The 20,096-nt window shown below is 39.6% G+C and overlaps 1 protein-coding gene across 1 annotated transcript in view; it reads right to left on the bottom strand.

The window, feature by feature from the left end:
• Nucleotides 1-20,096, bottom strand: part of LVRN (laeverin) — a 350,458-nt gene that overhangs the window by 173,120 nt on the left and 157,242 nt on the right. The window contains exon 5 of the mRNA XM_053701576.1: nt 5,017-5,168. Coding sequence (XP_053557551.1) covers nt 5,017-5,168 — 152 coding nt within the window. The remainder of the gene's footprint in view (nt 1-5,016; nt 5,169-20,096) is intronic.

Genomic DNA, 20,096 nt, shown 5'->3' with positions numbered 1-20,096 from the left:
GTCCTCAACGAAGCCGGCAGAAGTGGTCCTCCAGACGGGCAGAAGTGGTCCTCCAGATTGGCAGATGTCTTCATCCAGACGGCATCTTCTATCTTCATCCTTCCGACGCGGAGCAGGTCCATCTTCAAGACATCCAGCGCGGAGCATCCTCTTCTTAAGACTAACTAACGACGAATGAAGATTCCTTTAAATAACGTCATCCAAGATGGCGTCCCTTAGATTCCGCTTGGCTAAGAGAATTCTATCAGCCAATCGGAATTAAGGTTGAAAAAATCCTTTTTGCTGATTGGATCAGCCAATAGGATTGAAGTTCAATCCTATTGGCTGATCCAATCAGCCAATAGGATTGAGCTCGCATTCTATTGGCTGTTCCTGTCCGTCGGAAGAAGAGGATGCTACGTGCTGGATGTCTTGAAGATGGACCCGCTCCACGCCGGATGGATGAAGATAGAAGATGCCGTCTGGATGAAGACTTCTGCCCGTCTGGAGGACCACTTCTGCCCGCCTGGAGGACGAATTCTGCTGGCTTCGTTGAGGACATCTTGCCACTTGGATGAAGACTTCTCCCAGTAAGTGAATCTTCTGGGGTTAGTGTTAGGAATTTTTAAGGGTGTACTGGGTGGGTTTTATTTTTAGGTTAGGGCTTTGGGCCGCAATAGAGCTAAATGTTCTTTTCAGGGCAGAGCTTAGGTTTTTTTAGTTAGGGTTTTATTTGGGGGGTTGGTTGTGTGGGTGGTGGGTTTTACTGTTGGTGGGGTTGTTTGTATTTCTTTTTCAGGTAAAAGAGCTGATTTCTTTGGGGCAATGCCCCACAAAAGGCATTAGGTGTAATTAGTTTAAAGATCTTGTAATTTGTTTTTTATTTTCTGTAATTTAGTGTTTTTTTTTTTTAATTTAGCTAATTTTATTTAATTGTATTTAATTTAGGTAATTTATTTAATTGTAGGGTTAGGTTAGGTGTTAGTGTAACTTAGGTTAGGTTTTATTTTACTGGTACATTTGTATTTATTTTAGCTAGGTAGTTATTAAATAGTTAATAACTATTTTATAACTATTCTACCTAGTTAAAATAAATACAAACTTGCCTGTAAAATAAAAATAAACCCTAAGCTAGCTATAATGTAACTATTAGTTATATTATATTGTAGCTAGCTTAGGGTTTATTTTACAGGTAAATATTTAATTTTAAATAGGAATAATTTAGGTGATAATAGTAATTTTTATTTAGATTTATTTAAATTATATTTAAGTTAGGGGGTGTTAGGGTTAGGGTTAGACTTAGATTTAGGGGTTAATAGATTTAATATAGTGGCGGTGACGTTGGGGGCGGCAGATTAGGGGTTAATAAATGTAGGTAGGTGGCAGCGATGTTAGGGACAGCAGATTAGGGGTCAATAATATTTAACTAGTGTTTGCGAGGCGGGAGTGCATCGGTTTAGGGGTTAACATGTTTATTATAGTGGCGGTGATATCCGTAGCGGCAGATTAGGGGTTAATAAATATAATGTAGGTGTCGGCGATGTCGGGGGCGGCAGATTAGGGGTTAATAAGTGTAAGATTAGGGGTGTTTAGACTCGGGTTCATGTTAGGGTGTTAGGTGTAAACATAATTTTTATTTCCCCATAGGAATCAATGGGGCTGCGTTACTGAGATTTACGCTGCTTTTTTGCAGGTGTTAGACTTTTTCTCAGCTGGCTCTCCCAATTGATGTCTATGGGGAAATCGTGCACAAGCACGTACAACCAGCTCACCGCTCACTTATGCAGCCCTGGTACTGGAGTGCGGTATGGATCACAATTTTGCTCTACGCTCACTTCTTGCCTTTTAATGCCGGGTTTGTAAAAACCTGTAATACCAGTGCTGTAGGTTAGTGAGCGGTGACAATAAAGTGCATGTTAGCAATTCACCCCTCTTACCGCAAAACTCGTAATCTGGCCAATATTATTTATTTTTATTTATTGTATTGCTCTTCCCGAAGAAAAGAAATCTGTGGATGCCCATGAATTCAGATGCCCCCTTAAGCGTCATATAATCACCTTTGCTGATGAGAGGGGATTTAGTTTGAATGTAAATTCCTTTTATATATTATCAATTGATGTTATATACTACACTACAGAATTTTATAGCCCTTGGCCATTTCATTAGATGTGCATTTTATTGTGGTTTCGATAACTATAATGATTATTATACATACTTTATTTTTTTTTTAAATATACTGTGTATATATATATATATATATATATATATTTTATATGGATTATTTAGAATATGTTACAGTATGATTAATAATTTTAAATACTTTGCATTATTTTGTTAATATCTTATTTTTAAGAAATATATAGGTATGCTAACCCTGAGGCTTTTGCTCGAGCGCTACCATTTTACTTTTAACTTGGCTTTTTACGTTTGACTTGATATAAACTACAAATAAAAAAGTAATCGCTTACTAATTCATGTACTATAGGGGGGACCAATTATAAGAATGATATATATTAATTAATACCCATACAATGTCAATATTCTTATATTATGAAATAGTATAGTCACTTATAATGATCCTTTGATGTCTGATTCAAAAAGGTCTGATTCTTGGCAATGGTAAGGAGTTGAACTGCTCCTTTCGTGACCTTCCCGTCAATTTCTTACTGCAAACAAATGAAACACAAAAAGAAAGGGCGCCTCCTAGTGCGTTATATCCAAATATACGCCACCACCAATTCAACACCCCTTTTAATTATACTCACAAAAATGTTTGCACAACAAAGTGACATTATCACTTGTGTCTGACCAAGGCAGCAGCAGCGCAGGACAGAGTGGAAGAAGCGGGAGGCCTAGGCAGCAGCCACTAGACACAGGCACAGTCAGTACAGACTCCAGACCAGGGATAGGCAAGCTGTCCGTACACAGACACTGGTGTCCGTGACCGGCCCTTGCAGTGTTCGCCGCCCATTTTGCGGTGGGGAGGGACTCGGGATGAATAAAATCCTCCTTGACACATGCGCCCCCATGTTTTGCACGGTTGGGGCAGCGCCCGCGTGAGGAAGCCACTCAGTGGCAGGAAAATGACTCCGAGTGAGACGAGAGAGGGACAATTCAAGAAACAAGCTGCCATTGCACTGTATTTCTTTACATGCAAAGGTAAAGCATACAAAATCAGTGCACTTTAACAGGCAGCGACCTGAGATCTAGTGCTGATTATAAGGAAACCATAGTGGTCATTTTAGCTTGTGTCCTGCTTTTGCACGTCTCTAGTTTACCTCTGTTATAAATGTATTTCAATTTTAATTTCTTCAGTTGAAGACAATAGCTTTTCTGATATCCCATACTGTCATGATATATAAATACTCAATTCTATTTTGTAATTTTGGCTATGTGCATTTTAATTTAAAACGCCTAATATTTATTAATTCAGGAGATTAGCTAAGAAAATCGTAGTTTGATTTATAGAAAAAAAAATAATGGAAAACTACTATCATTTTTTTTTAAATGTTGTTTCATGTTTTTATCACATACAAGTTACAGTTCTGTCTGTTTTTTTATTTCTCTCTGAAAGATTAGATTTTTAACCATTAATAATAATGACATTTAAGAATCTTGTGGGGTTTCACAAACTAACAGGTCACAAAGAGGCCAGCATTCTATGACACTTTAATTTTTGTTACTGTATTCCTTATGACCTAAAGCCAAGAAAATTGTGATATTTTATTTTAACCTTTTGTGCACCACACACAATATAATGTATGATCCAGTTAGATTGATGGAAATTTTGTTTCCATTAAAGGGACACTAAACCCAATTTTTTATTTATTTCATGATTCAGATAGAGCATACAATTTTAAGCAACTTTCTAATTTATTCCTATTATCAATATCTCTTCGTTCTCTTGGTATCTTTATTTGAAAAAGCAGGAATGTAGGCTTAGTAGCTGGCCCATGTTTGGTTGAGCACCTGGGTAGACCTTGCTGATTGGTAGCTAAATGTAGACCTTGGTGTCCTTCACTAAGATCTGTACTTTGGAAAATGTCCGCCACAGCTTGGGTCTATGTCTATCCATGCTCCAGACCAGGACAGGACAGAGCCAGGTGGACAGTTGAAGATCGATCTGGGCCATTTACTGGGTAACTGAACTGCAACAGTGAGAGGAGTATGCCAAGGAACAGTACACTGAAACACTGAGAGTTTTCAGCAAACGTTAAAAGCACTTTGTTGTGCAAACATCTTTGTGAGTATAAGGAGTGATCAATTGGTGGTGGCGTATATTTGGATATATTGCACTCGGAGGCGCCCTTTCTTTTTTGTGTTTCATATGTTTTTAACTTGTAATACACTCGCTAAGCTGCCCACGTAAAAAGTTTACTTTGAGCGCATTTAGTGTGCAAGCAAAAACATCTAATAGCATGCCCCTTGTAGTATGGCCCATTATATTGTATATGTAATATATGTACTGTAATGTTTATATGTACTGAATTTTGTGGTTTAAAACATGACAACGACACATTGTAATGAACACTATGGAGATTATTGACTAAAGTTACAACACCACCAACAATTAAAGGGACAGTAAACACCTTGTTAATGCAAGACATTTCTGTTGTGTTGCTATTGAATATCAGAGCAGCCAAGTCTAAACTTTTTGAAAACAAATAAACAATTGCCGTAAAAAGGATTTGTCTTATTTAGAAGAGCCAATCTCGGCTTTAGTCTGCAGATAACAAGGCTAGCCATGGTCATTATGTTAGTATAAGGTACATTGTTTTGCAATTGTTATCGGCTAAAACTAATCAGTGAAAGATATGTAGCAGGGTTAGCACTGATAAGTCAGCAGGGTGCATTAGAAATTCTATGAAGTAAAATTTTTTACATTAAAAGGGGGGAAAATAAATAATGAAAGTATATTGCAAAATTGTTTCATTACATATAACTAATCATTTTATAAAACATCTTAAGGTGATTACTATCCCTTTAAATACTGATTTCACAAGAAAAAGATAAAATTTATGACATTTTACCACATGCCTGGTGTCCTATCTCATGTGAAACAATCAGGCAAATATATGCTTTAAGTGTGCTGAATCTTTCCTCAGGATTGTAACTCAAAGAAGGCTCTTGAAAAGTCATTAAGCCCCAGTTTTCCATTGCACCATCCCCAAAAGGTATTGCAACAAGATCTAGCAAAAAACAGAGAGATTATTATTATTATTATTATTATCATTTATTTGTATAGTGCCGCCAAATTCTGTAGCGCTGGTTACAATGACAGGGGTGTACAAATTGAGATAAATTGTAAGCAAAGATTTCACTGCATAATTCTTCCTAAGTAATTGACATATTATGAATAATTCAATGTATTATTAAGATTATAAACAATATATAATCTAGAATAAGTACCTATGCCTTCAGGCCTATATGTTTATATACATTTAACTTTTACAATTTTTCTATTTATTTATAATTCACTCCAGTCACATATACACATTTTAGTCAAAGAAGAAGACAGCAATATAGCAGTAGTAATTTATATTACTTATGCAAACATGTGGGCTGAAAAATAATGGCAAAGTATATTACAAGACAAAACTGTTTAGAAAATTGTTTTTTTTAAATAAATTTTTATTGAGGTTTTTACACAGTACAAATATTAGGGGCGCGATCCGATAAAGAGCGTAGTTTGCGGTGCAAGTGAGGGAATCCCCGCCGCCCGCAGTTTCAGCTCGCAACTCGAGCTATCCTATATACGGCGCCGTCAGAGGCTAAAGTGCCGTAAGTCTGACAAAACAGCGATGTCCAGAAATCTGCGTAAGCACAAATTTCTGGAGTTGCCAGTGACTTACAGCACTTTAGAAACTGCCGGCGCCTACAAAACCTGACTAAAGTTATTAAATCTCCCGTACTGTCTAACACGCCTCCCTAATATAGCCCGACACGTCTACCCCTCTATCCGCTATCCCCCCTCACTATCCTAATAATAAAAAATGTATTAATCCCTAAACAACCGCTCCCGGACCCTGCCGCCAGCTATATTAAATCTATAACCCTCTAATGTGATCCCCCTACACTGTCGCAAGCTACATTACATACCCCCTAATGTGAGTCCTTTACACCGCCGCCATCTACCTTACCTACCCCCTAAAGTGAGCCCCTACCCCGCCGCCATCTATCTTACCTACCCCCTAAAGTGAGCCCCTACCCCGCCGCCATCTATCTTACCTACCCCCTAAAGTGAGCCCCTACCCCGCCGCCATCTATCTTACCTACCCCCTAAAGTGAGCCCCTACCCCGCCGCCATCTATCTTACCTACCCCCTAAAGTGAGCCCCTACCCCGCCGCCATCTATCTTACCTACCCCCTAAATTGAGCCCCTTACACACGCCGCCATCTATTTTAAAAATATAAACCCCTAATTTAATCCCCCTACACCACCGCCAGCTATATTAACTATATTAACCCTAATTATATTAGGGTTAATATAGTTAATATCGTTATTATATATATATTAACTATATTAACCCTAATTATATTAGGGATAATATAGATAATATCGTTATTATAGTATATATATTAACTATATTAACCCTAATTATATTAGCGTTAATATAGTTAATATCGTTATTATATTATATATATTAACTAGGGTTGCACCGATACCATTTTTTTAAGACCGAGTACAAGTACCGATACTTTTTTTCAAATACTCACTGATACCAATTACCGATACTTTTTTTTTTTTTTTTGTTTAAATAATTTTTATTGATTTTTTGGGAAAAAACATGGACATATAATGAACAACAAACATAAACCAATAATTGTTTTTCAATTACAGTAAGGTATTATAATATCTTAGTGATCATTTCTTTCCCTTGTTTGAGGAAAGCAAAAAGCAGATTAAAAATAAGTTCTTTGGGTAATAGGGAGAGAGGTGGACAGAGGACGGGTATGGAGAGGGTTAGGGCAGATAATAATAGGGATTAGTAAAAAGTAAAAAGGTATGTAACAAGAGGGGGGGGAGTATAGGGGACGAGAGGGAGAGAGGATGGTTAAGGAGGGATATGGAGAGGGTTAGAGCGTGCAGCAAAAGAAATCAGTCGGGTGATAAACAGCAAAAATAAAAGAATACAGATATACAAGGGTACATAATGTCATGGTAAAATACAATATAATGTAATTTCTTTGCGCTTGTCTTTTTTTAGGTGTAACCTGGATAAATAATTAGACAGCAAAAATCAGCGAACATTCTCCAGCTACCTTGAGTCTTTGTCGTGTCTTAAAGTGAGAAGGGGGAGGGAGGTCTGAGGGGGAGTAGGAGAGGGGTTCGGGCAGGTGACGGTAAGGGGTAGGAGGAAGTAGACAAACATAAAAATATGTAAAGATAAATTATAGAATAATATAGTATATTATAGTGTGGTTCCATGTGAATCCTTTGCAATTAATTCTTGCAAAGAATGAAATACATACTTCGAAGAATTATGGAGCCTGTGGTATTTAGCAGTGAAGAAGGGTCGGTTTTGTAGAGTCATGGTATTCTTTGTTCCCATAGGAAAATTATATCTAGTATAAAATCTCTCTTTCCTATAAAACAATAATGTCTCTTCTCTAAAGCTAGTATGTGTGTGACTTCTGATACCCAGTGTTCATAGGTAGGGGGATGAGCTTGTTTCCAATACCGAGGGACAATGCGTCTAGCGCAAGTTAACATCAGTTGAAGGAGTTTCCTTCGGTAGACACATTCCAATCTAGGGATTTGGTTTAGTAATATCATGGTTGCCGAAAGGGATATCTGTGTGTTTGATGTAAGATTGATGCTACGCTCGATTTGAGCCCAGTAAGTGGACATTTTATTACAGGACCACCATATGTGGGAAAGTGTGCCCACTTCCCCACATCGTCTCCAGCAGCTCGAGTTAGCTCCTGGATATATTTCATTCAATTTTTGAGGTGTAAGATACCAGCGCGAGATGATCTTATAATTAAGTTCGGTCAGAATGAGTGAGGAGGAGGAGGAGTGGACTGTGTTAAAACATTTTAGCCAGGTGTCTTTTGGGAGCTGAACTCGAAGTTCAGTTTCCCATTTGGTGGTATATGAGGGTAGTTTGACTGTGTGTATAGCTCTTAAGAGTTTATGTGTGAGAGAGAGAAGGGATTTCTGAGTGTCTTTTGTATTGCATAGCTTCTCAAATGGGGTAAGCGGACGGAGGCAATCATTTTTATGAGGGTTATCCATAATTGTTTGGCGTATTTGGAGGTAGGGAAACCAACAGTGGAAGGGAGAGCCTATTGATTCCCTTAAGGCAATTCTATCCCTTATTTGGGAGTTTTCTGTGAGTAAAAATATAGGCATATTTTTCAGGGAAGAATCTTCTGGTTCAAATTTGAACTGGTGTTGGGATAAAAAAAGGGTGTTATTTAACAGAGGAGTCATTGGAGAGATTGGGGTAGAGAGAGTGTTTGGATTTCGAATAAGAGAGTCCCATATGGTTAAGGTAGTTCTTATGCATTCATTAGCCTTAGTTATGGGGGGTCTGGATGATTTAGGGAGCCAACAAAGATCTCGCATCCCGCTTAAGCCAAGGGAGGCAGCTTCCATTTGGATCCATAGTTTGGAGGAGGGGTTGTGAGACCATGAGACTATTCGTGTTAAATGTGTCGCTTTGTGATACTGAAATAAATTTGGGACATTTAGGCCCCCTTCCTCCTTGCTTAAATACATAGAATTCTTTGACACCCTTGGTTTTTTGTAAGCCCAAATAAAAGAATCTAGCATCTTTTGTTGCGTACGAAGGTAGTGTCTCGGTAATGATATTGGTAGAGCTTGGAATATGTATAGATATTTAGGGAGTATCATCATCTTTATTGTGTTTATGCGGCCTATCCAGGAAAGGTGTCCTTGTTTATGCCATGTATGTAATAGGGAGAAGACATGAGTTTGAAGTGTAATATAGTTCTCTTGGAATAAATTTTTAGGGTTCTTTGGTATATTTAGTCCTAGGTATCTAAGGGTATTTACGACAGGGAAGGGAGTTTTATGTAAAATATAGTCCATTTCCATTGAGTTTATGTGGATGGGGATAATGCTCGACTTATTCATGTTAATTGAATAGTTGGAAAATTGTTTATAACTCTCCAGATCTCTTATCAGGGCTGGAATGGAAGTTAGTGGTGCCTGCAGAGTGAAGATGATGTCATCTGCAAACAGAAGACATGTTTGTTGAATGTTACCTACCTTAATTCCCAAAATATTTGGATTGTTTCTGATTTGAATAGCTAAGATTTCTACCGTGAGAGCGAATAGAAGAGGGGATAACGGACAACCCTGCCTAGTGCCATTAGAGATAGGGAAGGATTGAGATATTATGTCATTAACCTTAATAGTGGCTCGAGGGTTGTGATATAAGGCTTGTACTCTGGACAAGAATATGTCTGAGAGGCCGAATTTCGACAGGACCGACCACATAAAATGCCAGTCGACCCTGTCGAAGGCCTTCTCAGCATCAGTAGACAGCAGCACTAGGAGTCTAGTGGTATTGTCTTTTGCTTCACGGCCACTAACGAATCCCACCTGATCAGGGTGGATGACCTTCGGTAGGACTCGGGCAAGACGATTAGCTAAAATCTTAGCATATATTTTAATATCCACATTTAAGAGAGAAATCGGTCTATAGTTGCTAACAAGATCTCTGGGTTTATCTGGTTTCGGAATTACTGTTATCATAGCATTTAAAAGAGATTGGGGGAATGTAAGACCCTGGTCTATAGAGAGAAATAGCTCTTGTAAATGTGGGGCAAGATTACCTATTAATAACTGGTAAAATTTGGTTGTAAGGCCATCTGGACCTGGTGATTTTCCATTAGACATGGATTTAATCGTGTTGACCACTTCTAGTAAAGAGATGGGGGAGTCTAGCATAGACACGTCTTCTTCAGGGATAGAGGGAATATCTATAGAGTCTAAATACGTTTGTAGCTTGTCTCTACTCCCCTGATCATTTGTGTTGTTTATGTTGTAAAGTGAGGTGTAGTATGTAACGAAGTTGTCAGCTATATCTTCGTTTTTAGTGCAAACTACTCCTGTGCTTTGTTTAATGGATTGAATATGAGAGGAAAGCCTCTTTTTTTTTAAAGATCTGGCTAACATTTTTCCGGCTTTGTTTGATTCAGCATAGAATTTAGCTTTTGTTGTCAGGGCGCGCATATGTGCATTTTCTACCAGGAATTTGTTAAGGCTTTCCCTAGCTTCCATGACTGCGGATAATTTTTGTGGGGATTTTGGGTCTTTTTTATGTATAGCTTCACTTTTCTCTAGAGAGTTAGACAAGGTGTCGAATTGAGCAGATCTCTGCTTTTTAAGTTTCGCTGTTAGTTGTATGATAACTCCCCTAATATAACACTTGTAGGATTCCCAATTGTTTGCAGTGTTCGTGTCTGCAGATATATTATATACAAAATATTCGTCTGTAAATTTAATGAGTTGGTCTATGATTTCATTGTCTGTGAGAATATACTCATTTAATCTCCAGTTTAGACTGTGATTAGGTTTACTCGTCCATTTAAAGATAGATTTAACTAGACTATGGTCTGACCATGTAGTGTGTGAGATTTTTGAGTCGACTAAATTCGTCAATGAGGCTTGGTCACAGAATATGTAGTCGAGTCTGGTATAAGATTTTTGCGGGTGAGAGAAAAATGTGTAATCTCTGATGGAGGGGTGTACCGTTCTCCAGGTATCAAACAGCTTAAGTGTGTGGAGAGATGTGTTATTATTCCTAATCTGTGAGTTTCTTAGGTAGGAGTGACCTGTTGAAGTGTCCAGTATAGGGTCCGAAGGGTAATTAAAATCCCCACCTAATATGATTGGGCCTTTGGCAATATCTAGGAGTTTGTTGGTAACTTTTCTGAAAAAACAGGGGGTGGGTCTGATGGGGGCGTATATGTTTGCAAGAGTAATAGGCTTACCATAATAGAGTCCTACTAGTATTAAAATTCTACCTTCATGATCATTGAATTGTTGTAGTAGGTCAAAAGAAGTATTGCGTCTAAATAGGGTGCATACACCGTTATGTCTGGTCAGGCCTGAGCTAAAGTAGTGTTTATCGTAGTATTTGGATGAGAGTGTAGGCTCATGGTTTCTTTTAAAATGTGTCTCTTGAATCATAATGATATCAAGATTTATCTTGTAAAAGTCATGGAGAGCAATTGAACGTTTTTCAGCTGATAGGAATCCCTTCACATTTTGGGTGGCTATTGATATTGATCCTTCATGTGGATGGGTAGGCATTGCAAAGGATATGAGTGTGTGTGTCCTCTAAAATAGAGGAACTAGAGATTTGTACAGGGGAACCAATGTATGAAAATGGAATGGAAAATGTATGGTTAAGAGTTTAGTAAGGTGGTATAGAGTAGGGGTAGGAGAATTTAAATTGAATTGGTGGAGGCTTCTGGGCAAGCTGGGCAAATGCCCACTGGTGTATTGTGATGAGCGTGCAGGAGGCACATGGAATGATAAGAGGGTAGCTGGGGAAGGGGGGGGGGAAAGAGGGGAGAGGGGATAAGGGGTATATTATGTGTAAGGTGTCAAATCCGTCCAGATCTAAGCAAAACTTTCATATAAACAGATATCTACATAGCAGCATTGTGAATAATATAGAATTTTCTATAGAACAGGACATTCTTGTATTTTTGTATCCACTTTAGGGAACCATGGTGGCATAATTTGCTTCAACAGTGCACATCTTACATTTATAAACTCAGGAAAACAAGTGAATCTAGTGGATATCTCTGTATTATTGTTATCTAAAGCAGTTTTGTTTCGCAAAATAGAGTGTGCAGATAATGGGTAGGTTAATGTCTAATTAGTTTCTGGGGATTAAGGCATTCAATACATTGAAGAAATTTAAGACATTTAAGGGGCTACTATCTCTGTTTGAGATGTAGTAGTAAGTGAGATAGAGAATAAGTGGGGTCTTTATATTCAGTTATGATTGAGACTATTCCTGTCTTAGCAGTTAACAGCTAGCTTATGGGGTCATTCAACAATTCAATCATAAACTATTATATCGTATTACTGAATATAAACATGACTATTATCATACAGTTACATAGGTATATATGTGCAAAACATGCGGTCTATGAATAACAAAATAACTGACCAAAACACATCAAAACATGATGAACATCTAGGAACTCTTTCCTCAAAACATAGAACTTAAAACATAGAGGAGAGATCCCTTAAGCACATAAAGTCTAGTGTAATATAGCTTGAAGGGTGATTGAAAACAGTTCCGTGGAAACCTGAAATAAAAGGAGAAAAAGTCTACAAACAAATGTTGCATAGTCAGCATAGACAATCACATATAGTTACGTGTCTCCTTCAGGGTGGTTGAACCTCATCTTCCTCGTTACTGGTTTGTCGCCGCTTGTTTAGAGGGATTGTAGTGTCCATCCAGGGTCTTCTTTGCGATTTAGAGGTTTCCTGTTTACTTGATGTAGAGGATTGCACAGTAGAGGTTTGGGGGTCAGGTAGCGGAATCCCCAACTGTTGGCAGAAATGCTCTGCATCCTGTGGGTAAGAGCATTCGATTTTTTTTCCATTTTTAACAGCAATAACTGAAGTTGGGAATCCCCATCTGTACTGGATCTTCAAAGCACGCAGATGGGAGGTTAAAAAGGAAAGATCTCTTCTCTTTTGGAGTGTTCTTGCTGATAAGTCTTGGAATATCTGAATTCGGTGACCCTGGAACTGGATAGAAGATTGTTTCCTTGCATAGTTGTAGATAGTCTCCCTATGGTGGAAGTTTTGAAAATGCACTATAATGTCCCTAGGAGGTAAGTTGTCTGATGGCTTGGGACGTAGGGCTCTATGTGCTCTGTCCAAGATGATGTCAGATAGAGTGCCAGAGTTGTTCTTTACCAGGTCTGCAAAAAAGGACTGTAGATAATCTTGTATCTCATTGTTTTGTATGGTCTCAGGAATTCCCCTGAAGCGTAGATTGCTCCTTCTGGAGCGATTTTCTAAATCATCTAATTTATCCTCTAGGTCTGTCATACGATGATGGTGTTGAAAGGCTTTAGAGGACAGGTTTGCAATCTTCTGAGATGATATGTATTCATGCTCTTCTAAAGTATCAACTCTATAGCATAAGTCCGAAATATCCTTCTTCAAACCTGCACACTCATTTTTAATGCAAGTTTTAACCTGTTCTATCAGAGCTTCCATAGCGCCATAAGTGATAATATCATCTTTTCCAACATTTGCAGTTGCAGGTTGTAGGTCTGACATGGGATCTGCAGCTTCACAAGAGCTTTCATCATGTGAGCTTAGTGTGGTGTCTAGAGCTTTATTGCTTTTTTGCTTGTCGGCTTGTTTGAAAAAGGAGTTCATGGCTCCCTGGGTTGTTAAAGGCAGTTTTTGAGATTTATCACTTCTGGTCAATTTTCTCTGCGACATCATAGAGGTTTTTGGTAGGTTAGAGCAGGTGTTCAATTATATTTATTATATAGTAATGATGAGACTAGGTAAATCGGAACACCTCTCCCTGGGGTTTTTGCCCTCACAGAGCGATCTCAGGAAAAGGTGGTGGATTCGACCCACTGCTATTTGGAACAGTGGGAAGAGGGATAGGAGGGTGTTCTTCTCAGCTAGCTGCTCAGTTTTAGATTTGAGCGTCTGGTGTCCAACCACTGGGAGAACAGAAAACAAGTCACAGCTGCATAAAATTTTTTACTTTTGTCTATAAGGAGATAGACTACATCTGATGTGTGTTGAGATGAGTCAGGGTGTCAGCATGGACTTTGCTGTATAGCTGCAACCTATGTCTCACAGATAGATATATGATAAGCCTGAGAAACGATGTAAGTTAGGTACTTCAGCCCAAATGCAGCATTACAGTTCATGTGTGTGGGCTTAATATGGCATTGAATTACATGCGTATATTAAAGGCAAAAAATATCCCCTTTGCTAAATTTCGGCCTTGTGTCATGTGGATAGGGTGGATCTTAAAGCGCTGTCTGCTCCTTATTTTTAGTTAGTAAACTGAACAGCAACTAGTGTAAGCATTGTTGCCTCTTTCATAAAGCTAAACATTTCACCTGTAACCGTTATTCTAGGCGATCCGGATCGGTATGTGGACTTGAGTAGCGGTCTGTGTTACATCTTGACTGTAGCGCGGAGCTTAAAGGCCTCGTGGCGCAGTTGTAGACGGCTCAGATAGTGTCCGTAATAGCATACGGATCGGGACCAAAATCTCAGCAAACGTTCTCTGTATATTCCGATACTCAGTTAGAGGTTTTATATCTCTGTGCCCCGTTGTTGTCTGTGGTTATGAGCTAATTTGCCCAGCCTGCGTGAGGAGCTTCAGTTACATGCGACCATCTTGGTTAGCCGCTCGCTCCGCCTCCCAATTACCGATACTTTTTTATGTAATGACAGTTTACCAAGCACAATACAGGCTAATGATTTAAGATCACTTCTTTATAATTATGAACTGTATCTCAAAAGACATTTTGAAATAATAAAAGTTTTATGTGTTTGTTGTCACAAAGTTCACAGCATATGTTTATAAATGAAAATATTACAAATAAAATATATTAATAATATCAATAAATAACAGCTGCAACAGCTGGGGCTGGAAAGCTACAATTTAAAGGGGTTATTACTAGATGCAATTGGGTTGTAGGGTGCCTATATAACTCATCAATCTGACATTTGTACTTGATACAAAGTAATATAATTTAATTCTCAAAATAATATTGAGGAAGGAGTATTCCAGTAATCCCCTTTGAGAAAAATGGGGCATTTTCATTCTACTGACTCAACAGAAAATAGGGCTGGTCTTCCTATTTTTCCAGGGCTGCTTTTTATTCCCAGTCCAGCCCTGGCTAAGGATGTTCCTCAGAGTACAGTATGTTTTGAGCATAATTGTGCAAGATGAGAACTAGCAGTATAACAGAAATCTAGCAATTGGAATATTTTTTCAAACGTTAGTGGCAAGTTCTTATTAAGGAACAGAAGCATCTCTGCATGTTCAGCTATAAGTCTGTTTCTGCTATCAGTAAGGACGTTTGACGCTAAGCTTAACAGTCTTTCACTTTTCACACTACTGCATGGGTCAGAAAGATATTTTTGGGCCATTAAATCTTAGTTTGTTAACTGCCCAGTACTTCAGGTGTTTGCCTGAATGAGGTACAGTGATCTCTCCCAGGTAAGCTTCCAGGTGTATAGTATAGCAGCTTTTGGAGCACTGCTCTGACATACAATAATACAAATAACAGCAATTTGTATTGGCAGAACAGGAATATGGGTAGGAATTGGAGGTATCGGTTTAAGTATCGGTGGAGTACAAGTACAAGTACTCATGCAAATACTTGGTATCGGCACCGATACCGATACTAGTATCGGTATCGGTGCAACCCTAATATTAACCCTAATTATATTAGGGTTGATATAGTTAATATCGTTATTATAATATATATTAAGTATAATAACCCTATCTAACGCTAACACCCCTAACTAAATTCTTATTAAAATAGATCTAATTAATATTAATATTATTAATTAAAATATTCCTATTTAAATCTAAATACTTACCTATAAAATAAACCCTAAGGCCTAGATTTAGAGTTTTGTCGGTAAGGACCCGTGTAGCTAACGCCGGCTTTTTTCTGGCCGCACCATAAAAATAACTGGTATTGAGAGTCCACATAAAGGCTGCGTTAGGCTCCAAAAAAGGAGCGTAGAGCATATTTAACGCAGCTTCAACTCTCGATACCAGAGTTGCTTACGCAAGCGGCCAGCCTCAAAAACGTGCTTGTGCACGATTCCCCCATAGGAAACAATGGGGCTGTTTGAGCTGAAAAAAAACCTAACACCTGCAAAAAAGCCGCGTTCAGCTCCTAACGCAGCCCCATTGTTTGCTATGCGTAAACACTTCCTACGCCTGCACCTAACACTCTAACATGTACCCCGAGTCTAAACACCCCTAACCTTACACTTATTAACCCCTATTCTGCCGCCCCCGCTATCGCTGACCCCTGCATATTATTATTAACCCCTAATCTACCGCTCCGGACACCGTCGCTACTTACATTATACCTATGTACCCCTAATCTGCTGCCCTAACATCGCCGACCCCTATATTATATTTATTAACCCCTAATCTGCCCCCCACAACGTCGCCTCCACCTGCCTACACTTATTAACCCCTAATCTGCCGAGCGGACCTGAGCGCTACTATAATAAAGTTATTAACCCCTAATCCGCCTCACTAACCCTATAATAAATAGTATTAAACCCTAATCTGCCCTCCCTAACATCGCCGACACCTAACTTCAATTATTAACCCCTAATCTGCCGACCGGAGCTCACCGCTATTCTAATAAATGTATTAGTTACCTAGTTAAAATAATTACAAAATTACCTGTCAAATAAATCCTAACCTAAGTTACAATTAAACCTAACACTATACTATCATTAAATTAATTAAATAAAATACCTACAATTACCTACAATTAAACCTAACACTACACTATCAATACATTAATTAAATAAAAAACCTACAAATAACTACAATGAAATAAACTAACTAAAGTACAAAAAATAAAAAAGAACTAAGTTACAAAAAATAAAAAAATATCTACAAACATAAGAAAAATATTACAACAATTTTAAACTAATTACACCTACTCTAAGCCCCCTAATAAAACAACAAAGCCCCCCAAAATAAAAAATGCCCTACCCTATTCTAAATTACTAAAGTTAAAAGCTCTTTTACCTTACCAGCCCTGAACAGGGCCCTTTGCGGGGCATGCCCCAAAAAGTTCAGCTCTTTTGCCTGTAAAAAAAACATACAATACCCCCCCCCCAACATTACAACCCACCACCCACATACCCCTAATCTAACCCAACCCCCCTTAAATAAACCTAACACTAAGCCCCTGAAGATCTTCCTACCTTGTCTTCACCATACCAGGTTCACCGATCGGTCCTGAAGAGCTCCTCCGATGTCCTGATCCAAGCCCAAGCGGGGGGCTGAAGATGTCCATGATCCGGTAGAAGTCTTCATCCAAGCGGGGCATAAGAGGTCTTCCATCCGATTGAAGTCTTCATCCAAGCGGGGCAGAAGAGGTCTTCCATCCGATTGAAGTCTTCATCCAGGCGGCATCTTCTATCGACATCCATCTAGAACGGAGCGGCAGCATCCTGAAGACCTCCGACGCGGAACATCCATCCTAGCCGACGACTGAACGACGAATGACGGTTCCTTTAAATGACGTCATCCAAGATGGCGTCCCTCGAATTCCGATTGGCTGATAGGATTCTATCAGCCAATCGGAATTAAGGTAGGAATATTCTGATTGGCTGATGGAATCAGCCAATCAGAATCAAGTTCAATCCGATTGGCTGATCCAATCAGCCAATCAGATTGAGCGCGCATTCTATTGGCTGTTCCGATCAGCCAATAGAATGCGAGCTAAATCTGATTGGCTGATTCCATCAGCCAATCAGAATATTCCTACCTTAATTCCGATTGGCTGATAGAATCCTATCAGCCAATCGGAATTCGAGGGACGCCATCTTGGATGATGTCATTTAAAGGAACCGTCATTCGTCGTTCAGTCGTCGGCCAGGATGGATGTTCGGCGTCGGAGGTCTTCAGGATGCTGCCGCTCCATTCCAGATGGATGTCGATAGAAGATGCCGCCTGGATGAAGACTTCAATCGGATGGAAGACCTCTTCTGCCCCGCTTGGATGAAGACTTGAATCGGATGGAAGACCTCTTCTGCCCAGCTTGTATGAAGACTTCTACCGGATCATGGACATCTTCAGCCCCCCGCTTGGGCTTGGATCAGGACATCGGAGGAGCTCTTCAGGACCGATCGGTGAACCTGGTATGGTGAAGACAAGGTAGGAAGATCTTCAGGGGCTTAGTGTTAGGTTTATTTAAGGGGGGTTTGGGTTAGATTAGGGGTATATGGGTGGTGGGTTGTAATGTTGGGGGGGGGTATTGTATGTTTTTTTTACAGGCAAAAGAGCTGAACTTTTTGGGGCATGCCCCGCAAAGGGCCCTGTTCAGGGCTGGTAAGGTAAAAGAGCTTTTAACTTTAGTAAAAGCTCTTTTACTAAAAGCCCCATTGTTTGCTATGCGTAAACACTTCCTACGCCTGCACCTAACACTCTAACATGTACCCCGAGTCTAAACACCCCTAACCTTACACTTATTAACCCCTATTCTGCCGCCCCCGCTATCGCTGACCCCTGCATATTATTATTAACCCCTAATCTACCGCTCCGGACACCGTCGCTACTTACATTATACCTATGTACCCCTAATCTGCTGCCCTAACATCGCCGACCCCTATATTATATTTATTAACCCCTAATCTGCCCCCCACAACGTCGCCTCCACCTGCCTACACTTATTAACCCCTAATCTGCCGAGCGGACCTGAGCGCTACTATAATAAAGTTATTAACCCCTAATCCGCCTCACTAACCCTATAATAAATAGTATTAAACCCTAATCTGCCCTCCCTAACATCGCCGACACCTAACTTCAATTATTAACCCCTAATCTGCCGACCGGAGCTCACCGCTATTCTAATAAATGTATTAGTTACCTAGTTAAAATAATTACAAAATTACCTGTCAAATAAATCCTAACCTAAGTTACAATTAAACCTAACACTATACTATCATTAAATTAATTAAATAAAATACCTACAATTACCTACAATTAAACCTAACACTACACTATCAATACATTAATTAAATAAAAAACCTACAAATAACTACAATGAAATAAACTAACTAAAGTACAAAAAATAAAAAAGAACTAAGTTACAAAAAATAAAAAAATATCTACAAACATAAGAAAAATATTACAACAATTTTAAACTAATTACACCTACTCTAAGCCCCCTAATAAAACAACAAAGCCCCCCAAAATAAAAAATGCCCTACCCTATTCTAAATTACTAAAGTTAAAAGCTCTTTTACCTTACCAGCCCTGAACAGGGCCCTTTGCGGGGCATGCCCCAAAAAGTTCAGCTCTTTTGCCTGTAAAAAAAACATACAATACCCCCCCCCCAACATTACAACCCACCACCCACATACCCCTACTCTAACCCAACCCCCCTTAAATAAACCTAACACTAAGCCCCTGAAGATCTTCCTACCTTGTCTTCACCATACCAGGTTCACCGATCGGTCCTGAAGAGCTCCTCCGATGTCCTGATCCAAGCCCAAGCGGGGGGCTGAAGATGTCCATGATCCGGTAGAAGTCTTCATCCAAGCGGGGCATAAGAGGTCTTCCATCCGATTGAAGTCTTCATCCAAGCGGGGCAGAAGAGGTCTTCCATCCGATTGAAGTCTTCATCCAGGCGGCATCTTCTATCGACATCCATCTAGAACGGAGCGGCAGCATCCTGAAGACCTCCGACGCGGAACATCCATCCTAGCCGACGACTGAACGACGAATGACGGTTCCTTTAAATGACGTCATCCAAGATGGCGTCCCTCGAATTCCGATTGGCTGATAGGATTCTATCAGCCAATCGGAATTAAGGTAGGAATATTCTGATTGGCTGATGGAATCAGCCAATCAGAATCAAGTTCAATCCGATTGGCTGATCCAATCAGCCAATCAGATTGAGCGCGCATTCTATTGGCTGTTCCGATCAGCCAATAGAATGCGAGCTAAATCTGATTGGCTGATTCCATCAGCCAATCAGAATATTCCTACCTTAATTCCGATTGGCTGATAGAATCCTATCAGCCAATCGGAATTCGAGGGACGCCATCTTGGATGATGTCATTTAAAGGAACCGTCATTCGTCGTTCAGTCGTCGGCCAGGATGGATGTTCGGCGTCGGAGGTCTTCAGGATGCTGCCGCTCCATTCCAGATGGATGTCGATAGAAGATGCCGCCTGGATGAAGACTTCAATCGGATGGAAGACCTCTTCTGCCCCGCTTGGATGAAGACTTGAATCGGATGGAAGACCTCTTCTGCCCAGCTTGTATGAAGACTTCTACCGGATCATGGACATCTTCAGCCCCCCGCTTGGGCTTGGATCAGGACATCGGAGGAGCTCTTCAGGACCGATCGGT

The sequence above is a fragment of the Bombina bombina genome, chromosome 2 (genome assembly GCF_027579735.1).
Source record: "Bombina bombina isolate aBomBom1 chromosome 2, aBomBom1.pri, whole genome shotgun sequence".
Classification (NCBI taxonomy): Eukaryota; Metazoa; Chordata; class Amphibia; order Anura; family Bombinatoridae; genus Bombina; species Bombina bombina.
This window is presented reverse-complemented; position numbering and strand designations above follow the sequence as displayed.